The sequence below is a fragment of the Xiphias gladius genome, chromosome 24 (genome assembly GCF_016859285.1).
Source record: "Xiphias gladius isolate SHS-SW01 ecotype Sanya breed wild chromosome 24, ASM1685928v1, whole genome shotgun sequence".
Classification (NCBI taxonomy): domain Eukaryota; kingdom Metazoa; phylum Chordata; class Actinopteri; order Istiophoriformes; family Xiphiidae; genus Xiphias; species Xiphias gladius.
Window position 1 is genome coordinate 14,367,444 of NC_053423.1, and position 18,363 is coordinate 14,385,806.

The 18,363-nt window shown below is 41.5% G+C and overlaps 1 protein-coding gene across 1 annotated transcript in view; it reads left to right on the forward strand.

The window, feature by feature from the left end:
- Window positions 1-479: 479 nt before the first annotated feature.
- pard6gb (par-6 family cell polarity regulator gamma b) overlaps window positions 480-18,363 on the forward strand; it is a 33,540-nt gene continuing 15,656 nt past the window's right edge. The window contains exons 1-2 of the mRNA XM_040122501.1: window positions 480-601; window positions 5,904-6,126. Of these exons, the coding sequence (XP_039978435.1) occupies window positions 530-601; window positions 5,904-6,126 (295 nt within the window). The 5' untranslated portion in view covers window positions 480-529. The remainder of the gene's footprint in view (window positions 602-5,903; window positions 6,127-18,363) is intronic.

Genomic DNA, 18,363 nt, shown 5'->3' on the forward strand with positions numbered 1-18,363 from the left:
CTGAGATTAATTGTTTTTAGCTATATAATACACTTATACAAATAATTGAGATTGTTGTTCAGATTTATGTTTTGCGCGTTGTGATTTTAATAAGCGTATTAATCTTAGCACCTGTAGTATGTAGCTTTAATGGTGGTTTTTACTCAAGTCTTACCAACGACTGGTCGGCTACTGCGACGTCCAAGACTGAGGAGGCTGAGGATTTCGTGCAACCAGTGAAGGCATCATAAGATCCCATTTTTTAGGAGGGCTGATGTCATTTCAAAACTTAACTCACACTCCTAAGTCAACGCGGCGAGTTGCTCACCTTTTATTCCCCCGTAAAGTCCGGCGGAGCACATTAAACAAAACCTCCAGGAGCTGAAGTAAACTAAAGAAAAACACTAACTTCTCTACAAGAAGCGGATCAGAAGGATTTTATACCAGAAACCGCAGGACCAGAGCCCCTCTTTCTGCGGGCAAAGGCGGCTGAATTTTTTTTTTTTTTTTTTTTAACTGAAACCCCACATACAAGAAAAAATAAAAAAAAATGAATCGGAGCTTTAATAAATCGCAACCTCTGCGAAATGCGGATTGTAACGCCGTGGAAGTGAAAAGCAAGGTGAGTGTCGAGGGTTGGAAATTTATCGGCTCTAAATGAGGATTCGGGGAGAAAATAAAAGTTCACATGGTCGCCCCGTCCCGTAACGGAGCCGCCGGAGTTGGTCGGACAAACTGCCTGCGACTACCGACGCACGGTTCCCCTTTCAGTGGCAGAGCTCGTATTTAGTTCTTGACGCGGGCTCTGAACGCACCAGTTTCTGGATGTTTCTGTAATTTGCGGGGATTATTTTCTTCTGACTTCCGAAAGAATGCAGATTGTGCTGATTTGGCTCCTTCCCCCTCTGTCACGAAGGTGTTTTTTTTATTTTGGGGAGGGGGGGCTGGTTTGACATTGATTTAGAACAACCGAGCTTTAACTCAGTGTTACAATAAGAAGGTTTTATCCGTTAAATACGGTGTGTTTGCAACGGTAGTTAAGTCCACTGCGGGTTTTGTGCTACATGGTTCCAGCCTGCACATTGTTTTGGGTGGTTTGTGAGAGGCAGGCAGTTGAAACAGCTGCATAAATCAAGTTAACCAGCAACTAAATCACCACACTTATTGGCCAGTTTCAGGCTTATGTATTGGGAATCACCAATTTATACAAAATTTGAACATACAGCGCATGAATATTTTCAAACCTCATAAATATGTATTAGTATTACATTAGGGCCTTGGATGTTTACTTTAGTTAAAAGTCTCTTATGTAAGAAAAGTTGTTTTTTTTGATAGTTTGGTGCATAATTGTCAACTTTAATGGTTTCGGTGGGAACACATGACAGTGCCCAACTCTGACCACAAAATAACAGGGAACTATTTCAAATTTGGCCAAAGCCTATCAAGGGGTTCCTTCTGACCAATATCTTTCTCTAGATTCCACTGACCCAATGACAACCTATAGTGGCCTTTGTACATATGTGTTTACACGTGCCAGCACACTCGAGCGAGTGTGTGCATAGGATGAGCTGCTGAGTCACACACGACGTGCCACATTGAGGTGAGGCAAGTGTTGCAAGAGGTGATTCATTCAGTCCTGAGGTCCTTTTTTTTCACTTTTTGGTTTTGGATGCCCAGTTTCAGCGGGGTGCTGGGGCAGTGACCTGGGAACGCTGCGAGAGGGATAACGGACACACTGATAGCTGGCGACGGTGGGTGGGAGGGCATCTGTTCCAGGATGCTCATACAAATGATCTTGAAGATAAACAGAATCATCAAAGCGCAGTGTTTTGTTTTTGTTTGTTTTTTTGTTTTTTTTGAGGCAGGGTCAGTTTCATGTTTGTTCCACAGAAACAGGAGTGGTCACTTTTTTTCGCGACCAGAGGTTGGTTGTTGGCGGGACTGACACGGGCAGGTTTAACAGTGTCATCACATCACCACTGCAAAGCTGACACAGTATCACATAACGTCACATGTCTCCCTTTTTGGATCACATATAACTCATCGCTCATAATAGGTCATTTTGTTCTGTTTCCTCCGGTTTTGTTACGAGCAGCTTGTTGTGCACCGGAGACCAGGTAGTTTCACCCTCACTTCCTTCTCAGTGAAAGATTTGGTTGGAGTAACCAAATCAAGAAAAGAAGCAGACAGTTTGAGGAGAAGATGAGAAGTGTGAATCCATTTAGTCAAGTTTAGCCTGACTAAAGAAAAACTGCCGTTGAGGATATTTGAATAAAATACATTTTATCTAGCAAGTAGCTCCACCAGTTTTTAGTCTTTGAAAAGCAACATTTATGAATTTCCTGACACTGCGTGTGACACATAGGATGACAAAAAGACACAGGTGATAGAAATTAGAAATCCATTAGAAGCAACAACTTGAAAATCCCACTTCAAACGTGTTGAGGTCATCTTTTGTTTTGCTTTGTTTTTTTTCTTGCACATTTCTTAAGAGTAGGATCTGCTGATTGAAAACTAGCAGACAATTTCAGATCCCACTTCAAATTCCAACACTTCATCGTACCTCATGAACAGCAGTTGTTGGAGATGATTCGTTGATGGCAGATTGAAACTGTTACTCCAGTCCACTTATACAAACGTCCTAATTAACGCCAGCTTCATATAAGAGCTGAAACAACTGGTCGATCAATCCATTAGCCGTTTGACAGAAACTTAAAAGGCAATTATTTGATACTCAATTCATCTTTTTTTTTTTTTTTTAAGCAAAATTCTCTGGTTCCAGCTTCTTAAGTGTAAATAAGTTATCTGTGATTATAAACTGAATATCTTTAGGGTCTGTTTAGATAAAACAAGATATTTTAAGACATCACCTGGAGCTCTAGAAACTTGTGATTGATTGACATATTTTACTATTTGCTGACTTTCTATAGACCAAACGATTAATCGATTTTAATCTAGACAATAATAGGTAGGTCAAACGATAAGGAAATAATCATTTGTCGCGGTCCTACTTGATATGAGAGTTAATTGTTTGGGGGCGCAGCTCTTAAACTCAATCTTTCAAGGCCAATTGACACTCCAGCAATCAACCTCAAAGTTTGTCAAAAGTCTGCCACAGTTATGACGATAACCAACAAGAAAAAGTGGTGAACAGTAGTTAAGGTAGATATTCAAATATGTGGTCAGCATTTTTGAGTCGGGGTGCGTGTTATTCTCCTGGTTTGTCACTGGTTTACGTTAGGTTTTCTCATGGGAAGCTGTTCCAATGATAAGCTTATCAGGGACAACACTGGAGGTGTCTGGCTGCCTGTCCTGGAGTCTCAGTCAGGAGCTGGTTTCACTCACTTAAAGCTCTTATCAGAGAGAGTGCATAGGGATGTTGGGGGTTGGGACAACCCCCCCCCCCCCAGGTGAGTTGTCCCTGATACCTAGAGCATTACGTAAAGACAAAGCCAATGCTGAAATACAGTCAGTTATCTTCCATTTTCTCCACTGTGTCAGAGTTTAAAGTCTCCAGACATGTTTCAACCTGTTGACATCGGTTTGCTCTGATAGGCCAGGAGGACAGGTGATGTCACATTTGTAGTGGTGTATTCTTAGGTTTGGGTTTAGCTTTGAAGCTCATGATTAATCATCCCATGTTCAGACTTGCTCAAACGCAAGGGCCAAGTTCTGCATATGAAAACAGATTGTTCAGACTGATCACTATGTAAAGGGGCAAGAAACAGTCACAGAGCAATGACTGAGCTGGCTGATATACAGATGTATAATTATTATTTGATAAGTCAAGTGTTACATGAAGTCTTACATTGTTGATTACAGTTCATCCATGTCTGGGTTTTACTTTCTGATATGTTAACCACACCTGATGACGATCACTGAAAAACTTGTTTGTCTGCTTCTTGTGTCGTCTTTGAAATATAGATCAAGTTTTTTTTTATAAGCTAGAATCCAAGTTAGGTGCCGCACTTTCAAAATGCAGGTTTACATCTCCATTGCCTACAGTAACTACACACCCGCCTGGCTTCCCCCTAGTCTCCTAACACGCCCCCTCTTGAATTCATTTGTCATCCTCTAATTACGGAGCTGTTTAATGTATCCGTTCTTCTTCTCTCTTCCTATTCAGTATACTGCAACGCTCTTATGCTACCCTGTCAGCATTTTTCTGATCCCCCTTTTTCCCCCGTAGATCATGTCTCCACTCTTCTCCTCTGCTGTTAGCTTCCCTCCGTTGTGAGCTGATGATTATAGTAACAAGCAGTACCTTAGTCTACAAATTACCACTGTGATTCAGACACCGATGCCAGAGCAATTGTGTACCTGTGTGGTTTATTGAGCTGTGCGTTTGTGCCTCCGTCGTATCTCTCCTCCTCACGTCTACGCTTGTCCATGACTCAAATAATGACCCCACCGTGACCCTCAGCCGTGCTCTCATTGGTGGTTCGGTGAGTTAGCGGGGAAAGCTATAGCACAATTGTTCAAGTCTGCGCTCTAGTGCATAAATGGTGGGTGGGAGGCAGAGCTGCCTGCCACTGTCATTCATATATGCAGAGACAACTTGCTCTTCTACCTACATTGTTTGATTGTACAGCAACCCCCCCCTTTCCTGCTGTTTTCGTGGTCAAAGGTACAACCGATGTGCAACTAAAAGTTGTTTTTGCATAATTTGATCTCGACCTGCACTGTAACATAAAGCTGCAGGTCCCCCAGGAAATGGTTTAGCTAATGTGGCGAGCCACCCAGATCCCGATGCATCTCATCTATTGATCCGTTTAGCTAGTGGATGATGGCATAAACAACAGTCAGACTCCGTATTGTGATATTTTGGTAAATATGCTTAGGCGATAGGTTGATGACAAGATTGATACCACTCTCTCGTGTGTACCCTAAATAAGAAACTAAGGCTGCATTCACACAGTGTTGGTAGAATGGGAAGAACAAGAAAAACACCCCTATTCTGACTTGAGTGTTCACGCATTATTTGAAGGTGGTTAGCCCTAGTGCTAACCGTATAGTACCAGATAGACAGCCTAAATTAGCTAATTTTGTTTTGTTACATATTTGTAGCAGTTTGTTAGCAAGTGAAACCAGATACAAACAGTGTATAGATCTAAAATAAAATGAGCTGAATAAATTGTATTTGTGTTAATTCCGGATTATTATTATTTTTTTTAACTCGCAGTGATGATCCATTTGCAGTCATTCTGCCAACAGTTTGTAGACATGTCTGTAGTTCCTGTCACCAAGTAGGAGATATCGGTGTCAGAAATTCCCAATATCGCTGACTCTGATTTACAAGTCTGGGCCTTTGTAATTACAGTTTAAACGATATGACATGAATGTTTCATATACAGACATCAGCCGTTTAGCTTAGCAAAAAGACTGGAAACAGGGGGAAACAGCTAGCCTGACGCTGTCCAAAGGTATCAAACAACCCTTTAAGCTCACTAAGTAACCACTTAACTTGCTAATTTTAAAATTTTAAGAGAATTTACTTATTCTCATGTATAGTCTGTCTTATTCAGAGGAACTCTTTTTAAATGTATATATCTGAGTTCAGAGTTGTTGAATAAACAGTTGCTATGCTATCAATAACATTTGCTGTATTTTTTCTAAAAAGGATTTATTTAAGCTATGTCTATGAGTGTTATTCATATGTTTGGAAAATGAAATTGCTTTGGCAGCATTGAAACCGCTTTGTTTATTTCTTAGAAACTACTTCCCCTGCACCATATTTTACATCAGGTCATGGCCACAACTGTGACAGAGCTCAGCAGATTTACACCCTGTTAGGTTTATGGTTGCCAGTCAGATGGCTTAGATAAATTTATGAGGTCGGACATCCCGGTTTCCTCTTCCTGTTTGGCTGTTGCACTGACTGTCCCCTTAATGTCTTCTGTCTTTTGATCTTGTTTGCACTTCAGTATGGGGCAGAGTTCCGCCGGTTCTCAGTGGACCGGGTCAAGCCCGGCAAGTTTGAGGAGTTCTACAAACTTATTCTGCACATTCACCGCATCGCCAATATGGAGGTGATGATTGGCTACGCCGACGTCCACGGAGACCTGCTGCCGATCAACAATGATGACAACTTCTGCAAGGCGGTGTCAACAGCTCATCCACTGCTCAGGATCTTCATACAGAGACAAGGTAGGTTGTCTGAAATGTTTTTGAGAAAGCATGGTTTCCTTTGTCTTTTTCTTATTTATTACACAGCGGAAATCCCGCTTACTGATTCTAAAGATGCTCCGTGGAAAGTCTTTTTCTCCACCATCCGAATCCTAAAGATTGTCTCTTAAAACTGGTTGCTAGTTCAAATAAACATTGGATGGATATTGGTTTTTAAATATCCTGCAACTGGTAACACTATAAAACAATCATCTCTTGCATTAAGAGAACTTGGGCTGCAATTATTGTGCCAACTCGAATCAAGTTTCCCCACAGAATATTTCCTCATCCAATTATGTCTGTCTTCCCGCTATGGGAACTCGAGGCTGTTTTGTTTACTTCATGCAAGGCTTTCTGTGTGTGTCTGTATGTGTGTTTTTGTGTTTCCTGCCCTCTTATTGGCTGAATCAGTCTGAGTCCGTGTCTGTCTGCCTGGCTAAGTCCTGTGTCTTATCCAGAGGAAGGGCTCACAGGCAGATGAAAACACACACACACACACACACAAAAGCATACACATGCGCACACACTCGCACACACAAGCCAGTGCCTCGGCAGCCCCATAGAAATCAGGTCATTGAGCAAAGCCTGTATCCCGACATACCAGACATTACAGAGAGACAAAAGATCTGTATGAAAAGAGAGACTCCTTACTGAGCTCCCTCCGTTTGTGTGTCTGTGTGTGCGTGCGTGCGAGTGTGTATTTGTTCAAAGACAACACCACGGTACACTGAATGGTAACCAAGTCCTAGTCTCTCTCTCCCTCTCTCCATCTCTTTCTCACTGATCCCAACTCTGGAGTAGGTCTTGACTGCCTGCCAGCCGACCGGCAAGCATACAAATGAATCTATCACCATTCACATCTTTTCATACCCTCAATCCTTCATGGAATGTCCCTCGCTCGGTTGTGTAATGAACGTTTACACTCCAGGTTATTGTTTAAATTTTCGTCCAGTGGTTCAGATACAAAAGCTAGCCTCGGTGCGCTGAATTATCTTGTCGCATATTTTGTAGCAAGAAATAAGGCTTGAATGTTCAAGAGGCCCCACCAGACTTCTCCATCGCACCATTCGCTGTCCTGAGAGCTCATATGGCTGGAGCTGAATTAACTCATTGTATATCTCGCCGATAAGACATTTGCCAAAGATGTTCAATGTAAAAATAAGTTTTTAATTTTAATTAACTAGCCTTTAAGGATAGTTTACAAGAAAAAAAACAAAAACAAACTGCACTATCAGTCAACTTAACTGATACACAAATTAACAGATAGCATCTTTCAGTGTAAGACAGGCCTTTTAAAGTTTCTCAAAGGTTTTCTCAGCACTTTGAAAATCTCTCAAAAGTAGTCATATGTTTTATAATTGCCTGTGGCAGTCAGTTTAACCTCAGTAATTTCTGCTTTCCATTGTGTGCCTAAAATACTGTTTACTTGCTTTTTAAGAAAATTATCCTTAGAATATCCTTAGACTACTTTTCAAGATCTTTACTATCTCCTCCTCTTTTTGTTAAAAAGGGAGTATCTAACAATTATCTTTAAGTATGGTAGGTTTGACCTTGCACTCTTCATTTGCGTTAGTTTGTTGTCTTTCCCCTTGGAAAATGTTTAGCTTGGGACTAAGCCACCGAAGCATGGCACATCTTGTCTTGCTATCGGTTTACCTAGTAGGTGACAGCCTAAACAATCCCCAAACAAATTAAATCTCTGCGTGAAATAATATTCTGGTATTTCCCCCTGATTTTGTTAATTTTTTATTTTATAAAAGTGTAATAGTTTTGTATGATGTTATCAGAGTTGGTCTTTGTTTCTAGCGAGGTGGCCTACCTCTGCTATAAAACACTGTGGGGAAACCCTGAGCTTGTAATGTTTCCAAAATAAAACTTTAGGCATATTTTGGCCTGGTCTCATACATTATTACTGTCTCACACAATTATGTCATAATTTGTTCCTAAAACTTGTAGTTGATGTCCTAGTGGCTCAAACAGCTCTTGAAATTTGTAGCAATATGTTATCCATCTCTTTACTCACCTCTGTCCTGTCCTGCTGGACATCCTTAACATCAGGATAGGACATCTCTGTTCGATGAGATGGGGTGTATGGCAAAGCATATGTTTCTCATGACCTTTTGTCACGTTCTCTTTGTAGCCCATTCTCACCCTCTGCCATGCTCCAAAATACCTAATACAGGAGAAATTCCTGAAAACACCAGAGGGATTGAGTGATCCTTGCTGAAGGACAGATTTGGTTGCTCTTAAGAAGGGGCTTATTCAGTCCTGTTGTGGCGTAAACAAAACGCTGAAATGGTGATGTGGTTTAGGGGAATGTGCACTGTTGTGACTGATGCTGCAGCCATGTGAGCAAATCAAGCCTCACTGCGGTCTATTGTTAGCTGCTAGACAAAGAGGTGTGTGTAGGACAGTGTGAGTACCTCATGTCTCAGAAGAGCTCTCCCTGCACCCAGTCTGGTACATGCACCGAGAAAGTGTTTGTCTGGGTGATAATGACTGTATCAGTCAGTACCAGCCTGTTAGCACAGGTCATCAGCGAGCGAGCTCATGGTGTCACCATCTCGGTCAGCAGACCACCCCAGATGAAAGAAAAGGCTTCACACACACACACAAAAATAAAGACACTTCGACTCAACCCTCCATCATAGCAGGGACATTCTGTGTAATTTAAATTAGACTGGTCTTTTTATATGGATATGGGTGCAAAAAGAAAAAAAAACATTTAATTGGACTATTCCCCTGACAGCTCAGCCAACAAAGTTTTTATGTCTCTCTCTCTATCTCCGTTTTAAAGGCAAGAAAATTAAAAGCTCTTAAAAAAGATGTTCAAAACTCCCAAGTTCGTGGATACATTGTACAATATGGTTTTGTTTTTTTTTGTTTTGTTTTCTTTTTTGTTTTTTTTAAAGGCTCTCATCAGAGATAAAGATGTAACGTAAAGAGAGACAGGAGGGGGAAAAGGAAGAAATAAAAGCAAGGAGAGGAGGGGTCTCCAAGGTTGAATAAGAATTGGAGAAAGTTGGAGAGGAAGGGATTAAAATAAGTTTAAATCTTTGTATTTAATTTCACAGTAAGACAGACTCTCCTCTCCAACCCGACAAGACAGGTTTCTGTGACTGGCCTTGTGTGTCGGTGTGTGTGTGAGGTACTTTTGCCCAAAATAGCAATAGCTATCATTATGTGTGTGTGTGTGTGTGTGTGTGTGTGTGTGTGTGTGTGTGTGTGTGTGTGTGTGTGGCTCTCTTTTATCTACCTGACACCCCCCTTCCGGGCTTAGATTGCTATTGTTGGTAAGATCACTTGAGCACGTGCAGCAGTTGTGTGGCGATACAACGGTAATCCTGCGGATGATACCTGATGTTACTCCCTGTGGGCAAAGATGGCAGCTTGTTTAATGATGACCTTCACCTACAGAAAAGGGGGATTACACTTTTGAGTGTTTCCCAGCAATGCGAAATGGCCTCGCAGCATAGATGATTACACAGGACTCATCTACAGTCAGGGAAAGGGGAAGTTTTAAGAATAACACCTGTGTTGTTTTGTATTTTGAACCAGGAAATCCACTGATTTATAAAACATGTAGGGAAAGAGTTACTCCAAAATGGACCGAGGCACTGTTGAAGTTTCAGTCTTACTGCAACAATGCCTATGTCTCGTGGAGTAACACCGTTCTTATTTGTATTTTTAAGTTATATATGTTGCTCCTCGCCTCCTCGTTATTCCTGGTTGTGTCTTCACACAGTCATACTTGGAGATATTGGTGCTAATTTTCCTACTCGACAAGAAGCTGTTTGGTGTCATTAAACGTTGAACGATATTGACAAACTTTCACAGACTTGAAGGTTGTGGAAGTTTTCCATAGGAAAAAACTTCTATATGAAAAGTGCCCTGAGATAACCTCTGTTATGATTTGGCGCTATATAAATAAAAGTTGAATTGAAGGTTGGCTGATCTAGGTAATTAACCAAAGTACACACGAAGCAGTACTTTGTGTTCTCTTGGGTTTTTATCATTGTTTCATTGTGTGACAGAGAGAAATCCTCCTAAAAGTAATTTTGCAGCTACTGTACATAGCAGTTATTACTGTCTGAAATGCAAAACTATTAGGTGCATTGAGCTGTAACATTTTTCAATTCGGATATGTTTCACCATTGCATTAGAATTCAATTTGCATTAGAATGCAAATTGAATTGTGTGTTCAGGAACAGTCAGCCTTTCTGTCTTAAATCATTTACATAACAACTTAAACCACAAGCACCATTTTTGTAACGTAATGATTAATGCAAAGAAATTAGATGGACAGAAAACATGTCCTGGGCCACCGAGCTGTGCAGGAATGTTCGACATGTACAAAGTGTGAAAATAATGTTTGGTTATTAGTGACTGCTACGTAAATAACAATAAGGGATGAAGCAGGCAGTGTACGTCTTTGCGTGGACCATGCAGTACCTGTCTGTACTTTTTATTTTAGAGGGGAGGGTAAGGTGGTATGAAAACTTGACTCCCACTAAAGCCCTCCACCCCCTCATTTTGAGGCGCGGCAGTGGTAAAGTTTATGAAATGGACAGTAATTTCTGACTTCTGCACATCACTGAAGTCCCAACATCAGAATGAGAACATAATAAAGAACATGGGTGTGAATGGTCATCCTGTCATTTTTCTTCGTGTTCTGTAACAATAGATTAAATCCAGTTTAATGTAACATTACTTCTGCAAACTCTACTGTATTATTATTTTTATTATTATGTCAGAAAACGGTGAAACATTCCAGTTTGTAGAGAGAAGGGGGAGGGTAGTCACTTCACAGAGGGAAGTTTCCTACTCGGACACTTCAACGTTTCTCATGCTCACACAATCAGTTGGGGGAGGGGGGAGCGAGTGATGGGAAGAAATGGGGCGCATCAAAAGATTTGTGGTGAAAGAGGAGCGAGTGAACCAGCTCTGTATGCGGAGGTGGACTCCTTGTCTGGTCAAATGTGTGGGTGTGTGATTGTAGTAGTTAAGTCATGTGTGGTCAGCTGATGATAGATGTTAGATGGGGGTCACATGGACATTTCAGCCCATTGGCTCTCCCGTGTCAGACTGTCTTCAGAGGCCTGTTTAATATACTTATCTAGGTATTCTGACATTGTGTCAAAGGTTTATGGTATGTTTATCTAGGGAAACTGATGCAAATTAGGATATACTGTAGATAAGCATTAGAGGGAACCCTGCCTACAAATTTATTTTAGGCAAAGATAACTTGAACAGGAAACCGGCCTTTGGCTCATGGGTTTTCCACATTTCACCTGGTTAAATGAAAGAAAAATGCAAATGATCCCTGTTCGTAGTAAAAACATTGGACAGAATATATCTTATCTACTCACATGAATCCATTTTTGGAGTAGAATAGGACCTGTGACTCAAAGCTGTTAATGTGCTAAAAGGCTTTTGGAGCTTATCTACTAATTTCCCACTCTACAGCAATGACTGTAGTAATTTTGCTGATAGTCTCATGGTAGTCTGTGCACAGTTGAGGACAATTAGGGTTCAAATAAGGCTATGTGTGTTAAATTTAATTTAAACTTTACCTGTAATTACACTAATGGTCCACAAGAACGGTCTTCATCCAAGCAAAACCCCGACCTGTTTTTGCAGCTCAGTTTTGGGGATAAAATGGAGTTGTTTTTGTAGACAGTGCCAGTGGCCTGCACACAGACTAAACTTTCAACAAAGAGAAGAGACCCTTGTTTGGCAAAGGGCTAAAAGTTTATATAAATAGAGCAGACGAGGCGGGCCAAGGTCGAGTCTGTGCGGCTTCATATCTAGCATGCTGAGTGCCGGGGGTTTACATCTCCCGCAACCCGACAGCTCTCCACACCTGTGAAAACCAGAGGGCCAGAGATCAACAGCAGCCAAACTAAAGAGAGATGCGGCACCGCGGCATAAATAAAAACGCCAGAATGTAACAGCACCTACGCCAGTTAAAGCTAAAAAAAAAAAAGAAAAGAGTGCAGAGATCCAGACCAGTGCTGTTTCTCAACAACCTGGACCGCACGGTTGCTTGGAGATCAAAGACATGCGACCGTGATTATATTCCTATGGTTTCCCCGACTGTCTGCACTTTACTGACTTTCTGCACTTGGCTCTCCTGCTTTTTCTTTTTGCATCAGTTAAATTGTAGATGCGTTTTCAACGGAACAAAGCTTGGCAGGCTTGGGATAGAGAGGTGTCATTTACTCTCAAATCTATCAAGGGAGAACAACAGGAAAATGAATGCAGCACGTTGGAATTGCTTGAGTGAAAAAGTTCATTAATGGTTTCAGTGTATTAGTGAGCACCTTAAAGAGGTGTCTCTGTTCACTGGAAATTGGTATAATCCAGACTTGACTAGAGATGTTAGGGGATACGGATGATGGGTGAAGGCTTGACCTCTCCCAGACCTGACCTGAACTGACCTTTCCAACTATGGAGCTACTCTGGCTAGGAGCAGTTGCTCTGCTCAACCATCAACCACACTTAACCCACTTGTATATTTTTCAGCATTTTTGCATGGCATTTGGTTCCTAATGATTCAGTCTGTCGTTTATTGTTAAAATTAGAAATGGTCAGACACTTGTAAAAGAGATTAAATAGAACAAAATGAAGAAACGGTATGCCATGAAAGTATGTGAAACAGATGCTCTACTGCCATGGCCATGGTCTGATGCCTGAAATGGTTACAGTCCAAATGTTGAAGAAGAGGAAGTTTGGAGGGCTTGTGTGTTCTTGTTGTGTTTTTGTTTTTGTTTGGTTTTATTTCTTTGACTGGTTTTGCTGAACTCCATTTACTTAATTTTTCATAAAATCTTATTTCCTTTCATAAAAGTATAAGATTGCGAGAAGACATCTAATTTCTTCAGTTCTCACATTCTTCTCTTGATGCTTAAATTTGTTTTTTACTGTTGAACTTCTGATTCAACAGTAAAAAGGAGCATTACCTTTTTTTCCCAATATTTTTTCTTTTCTCATTATTTTCAGTTGCTGTCATATTTTATGTTTTGGGCTATGGTTCATCATCAACTCAACATTTTTTAAAATTTATTCAGTGTACACTAGAAGTAATTTCAGCTCCAGAAGGCATAAATTCACTTCACTGTGTCGCAGTTAAAAAGACTTAATGTACAAGTGTTTCTTTATAGAAAGATAAAGCAGCCGCTGTGCGTTTTAGATCCACCATCTCTGTTGTGCTCCTCTCTGAGTCTGTGTGATGTTATATTGGCCAACTTATAGGAATCCTGTCAGCACATCTGGCCACTCTCGCACCATGGCCACAGGGCTTCTGAGAACACATGGAGGTGTGTGTGTGTGTGTGTGTGTGTGTGTGTGTGTGTGTGTGTGTACGTGTACTCTTGTCCACATGCCGTTTTCACTGGAAGGGATTGTGCAGCAGATGTGTCAACATGCCAGTGCTCAGTCATGGTAGCTGTAGGCTAGAGCTGTGACCCCACAGCGTTTGCCCCATGTAGACAAGAAAAAGAGCCACCTTAGTAATTAGCATTGGCCCTTTTATTCCAGTCAGATCTCACAAAGCTGATTTAGTCCTCGGAGAGTGGATTAAAATAGATCTCCTGATTGGTATAGATAATTCTGAATTTGTTCATGCTAATGTGCAGCTTTTTTTTTTTTAAATTTCTATTTTGTATATTTGCTCACTTGCATTTTGGTTGCTGTTCAGTGGATTAATAACTTGCATTCCAGCAACACAATCAGATACCATGATGGGCAGAAAGCATCCCTTTCCTCATACCAGCAGATCTATTTTTGTCGTGTAAAGGTACTGCTTTATTGTCTTGCCTTAGTGTGCATTTTGTGACTCTCTTTACTGAATATCAGAGTCATTAAGGCTGAGTTTGAGTGTGGTCTGTTATTCCGAGGCTTCCACTACTTTGTGCTTGGTACAAGAGAGCAGCCTCAGGCTGTGCAACGACAGAGCTGGTTTAGTGAAAGGGATGGTTATGATGCAACAGGCCTACACGCTGCCTACTTCCCCTTGAAGGAGACAGCAGCTGCCTTTTTAAAACCCATCTCTCCTTTTTCCTCTCTCCTGTGCTTTTGTTTTCTTTGTTTCATCTCCACCCTTCTGTGCTTTGCCCTCTTCCTTCAACAAAACCCTGCACCCCGTCCATCTGATCATCTCGGTATGCAATCAAGAATGCTGTTTTAGGTAGCTACTTGGACTGATCCTCATTCTTTTCACATTAGAGCTCAGGCATGACTCAGTTGTCAAGGCCGAGGGGGAGAAAACCATGGCAGACAGTGAGGAGTCGGCCTGACAGTAAGAAAGACAGACAGGCATCGGGAAGGAAGGAAGGAGGGAGGAGTGGGCAGGTTCAGTCCACCTCTAACCAGTGGTTTGGCTGTTATCCTCTTGTTGCAATCTGAGCCAACGGAAATCAGGAATTTTCTGGGGAAGAGGGGAAGCCCATGCAAGCAGAGGTGCCACAAGCAAATCTCATGTACAGTATGAGACAGAAAGCCTTTTATTGGAGTCTTTTTTTTAAGCTTTAGACGGCTACAACGATGACACATCTGGGTTACATTCAGAGGGCACCAGTATGGGAAAATGTACCACCTTTGAAAATGCCTCATCTCAGGCAAATGAGGTGTTTTAAGGCCTATCCAGTGTAGGAAATGTGTGCCTGTCTCTACTGGTAAATGTTCTCTGTGCCATAAAACCTTTTCTAGGTAGTGTGTGTGGGCTTCTCAATAAAACCTGTGTGTGGCCTTTTCTCTGCGTGTCTTCAGACAATGCCAGCCACGGTTAAAGTGTGATAGAGATGCCAGGAGCAGGAAAGAGCAGCAACAACCGTGTCCGACAGGGAGCTTGCCTCTCTTTGTGCCTCCGACTGCAAAGTCACTGCAAACCAGCTTGGATGATGCCATAAATCATGTCAGCTGGCGCACAAAGGGACAAACATGTGCATGAGTGCGCACAAACACAAATGCACACCCACACTAAAGATGCGGCTAGATGCAAGCATGCACACACACTCTGTTCTATCACAACCACTTTGTACTGTATGTATGTGAACTGAGTCATTTTATGGTAACTGCACCACAGCAATGTTTTGCGTTAACTATAACAAAGAATATCCCTGCAGAGGATGTACACATAATTGCTTTTGGACTACCACATGTTCATATACTTAACAAATCACAGCTGACACACACATTCAGTCCTGCTCTCTGTTCTTGAGCCCTGGGAGGGGAGGTCCTAGGTTTTAATTAAACTTGTGAGGGCTGTTGTGTTTGGCAAAACTATATTGGTGTTTGTGTTTCCTAAGTCCCTGCTTTCATTTTGGTTTTACAACCCTGCTTTGAACCGAGTCCCCACTCCCCCACATTGAAGTTTCCAGACATTGTGGGACGGCAGGGTCTGTGTCAGGGCATTCCTCCAATCTGTTTCCCACTTTTGATGAGCGTTTTAATTTTTTCATTTTTAAAACCCCAAGTCAGAAATGTCCCCGTTTTGATTTTGCATGATCACAAGCAGTCGAAAAAGTGTTGGGTTAGTAGAAAATGAATCCGTCCAACAAAACTGCTTAAATGTTTTCTCCAGTGTTTGACGTGCAAATTTCCTGAAGGATGCAGCTGATTTGCAGTTCTTCACATTGGTAAAAATGAACTATATACACAGCTGCTCTTAATTCAGAAATGCCTCAACACCTTGACAGACTTTCTGTTATGACTGCTCTGATTCTCAAAAACACAGTGGCTGAGTTGAAATTGACCTCATCCTGCATCTAAATTATCCTAGAGATGCAGGCTCTGGAAATTGCATGCTGGATGTGATGAATATAGCCAGTCCTTCAGGGACAAACAAACAACTTCCTAAGCTGCCACCACCACCACTATGGCCACTCCTCAGTAGCATGAACCTTCAAAGAGAGGGAACGAGCTTGAAATACTTCACTGCCTTATTTCTTTCCCTTGGTCCATGGCTTGAAAGTGGAATGAGATCCTGTGACATGTGTGTCCTGGAATTTCCAACTGTGTGTGGGTTTTGGTCTTCTTAAATGTGTGTTTTGTATGCTGACATAAGAATAAGGGGCTGTTTTGGACTCCTGTTTTAACTTCATAGGACTGCAATGTAGATGAAGACAGTTTTTTATCCATGCAATATAATTTTACCTTATTTTGAGCCCTTCTATGGCATTTTACATTTGATTCCTGCAGAAAATGAACATTAAACACAAAAAATGTATGGTGGTACATTTTCTATGACAGAAAAATCAGACACATAATCTCAATATTCTTAGTAAAAACAAATCAACTTAAAAGAGTAGTTCAGCATTTTGGGAAATGTGCTTATTCACTTTCTTGCTGAGAGTTAAATGAGAAGATTGACACTACTCTCATACTTGTTCATTGAATGTACGGTTACAGCCAACAGCTGGTTAGCTTAGCATGAAAAGCTAGCTTATCTTAGTGTATGTACACATTGAAGAAATGAGAGGATTCTGGTAGGTGGATTTTTGTTACCTTCAGACACAGTCAGGCTAACTCTTTCCACCCTTTTCCGGTCTTTATGCTAAACTAAACTGTCTGGCTGCTGGCTGTAGCCTAACCTTGAATGCACAAATATGAGACCGGTATTAATCTTCTCACTTTTTTTCGTGCTAGAAAGCGACTAACTATACCTTTTTAAAGTTAGGTTTTTCCTGTCAGTCCCTCAGAGTCAAAGAGCATCAGTTGGTCTTTAGGTTCTCAATTTTGCACTGAGAAAGCCACTCACAGAAGAGGCAGAGGTACCAATTTTATCATATACGGTCATCATGACTAGAAAGCAGCGCGGCCTTTAGACATGTGTTGTCACAGTGGCTATTTACTCTGTCCACCTCCATGCAAGTCTGCGTATGTTCTGTTGGGATTGGACATAATTTTGAGAAATATAGGAAGTCATTTTCTGTAGAATACCTGCTGTAATGCATTAATCATCATAGGGTTTATGATGCATAACAGTGGAGGGATGGTTTTTCCTTCAGCCAAGACAATGCTGAAAATGGTCGAATAAGAGAATGCAGTGGAAAATTCCCAGGCCAAGTTTAGAACCGAGCCATGAGCAAAATGAGGGAAGAGGGTGAAGATTTGGGGTTAGAGAGAGCGGGGAATATGGACGCTGGGTGGGTGTTAGTGGGTTTTTTGAGGGAGGAGTCGCTGGTTTGTGCAGAGACGGCACGCTGTGAGACTGCTCACTGCAGTTCCTATTTAATTACAGCTCTACTGAAGGACAAGGCCAGGCATGCTCTGCCTGTGCATTTGAAAACTCACACTTATTCACATATGCTAATGTTATGAGCACAAGTTTGAGCAAGGAAGGAAATCTTAGTTTAACTCACTTCATCAAAGCATACAGGTTTGCTTGAAAAGAGTGCCACTGATGCGCACATCAGATCAAAATTCTCCGTGGCAGTTACATTTTAAAAGCTTTGAATCATTACCAAACCGCTCATTTGAATAGTTATCTTCTAAACAATAGCACCACATCCACTCCTTTTTCTGGCCTCAGGGGAAACATGTAGCTTTCTGGCATAAGCAAGTTGAGCCATAAGAGCTAGTTAGCAAAACTTCAACCTAGTATTGCCTCTGCAAAGGGTTATTTTGGGAGTCCATAATTACAAAGGAGGGACTGACTTTGCTTTTCGACAGCTCCTCAGCAGCAAACACACTCACCACTGGCAAGGATGGCTTTAGAGCCACCCAGCTCACTTTAGGTTAGCTCTGACATGGCTACAAAAACAAGCTCATACTAACTGCTGGTAGCTCGCCTAAGATTTAGTTCATAAACAAGCAAATACATCAGGCCACCTAATTTTGTAATGTCAGTAAGGCACTTAACTTCCCACTTTGCTGTGAACTGAGTGGAGTCTTTTGTGCATAATGCAGCTGGTTCACATGGCAGGCTCGTATGTTATAAGTACTGTGCATTGCAAGCACACACGCGCACACACACACACTGCTTGTCCCCTGAAACCAATCAGATGTGCCTGTCCTCGTAGCATGTGAAGTCATTTATTTTCCCCAACTGATGACCCTGGTCAGAAACTCACTGTCCCTGAAGAATGGCAAGAACCATCCAGAACTAAATCCACTCAACATGAAAGTCTGTGCAAACATGGCTGTTGTAGGCTGTGTACTGTATGAACTCTTGACTGTGACCCTCAGTCTCTATGGGTCCAGGTTTTTTATTGTGTG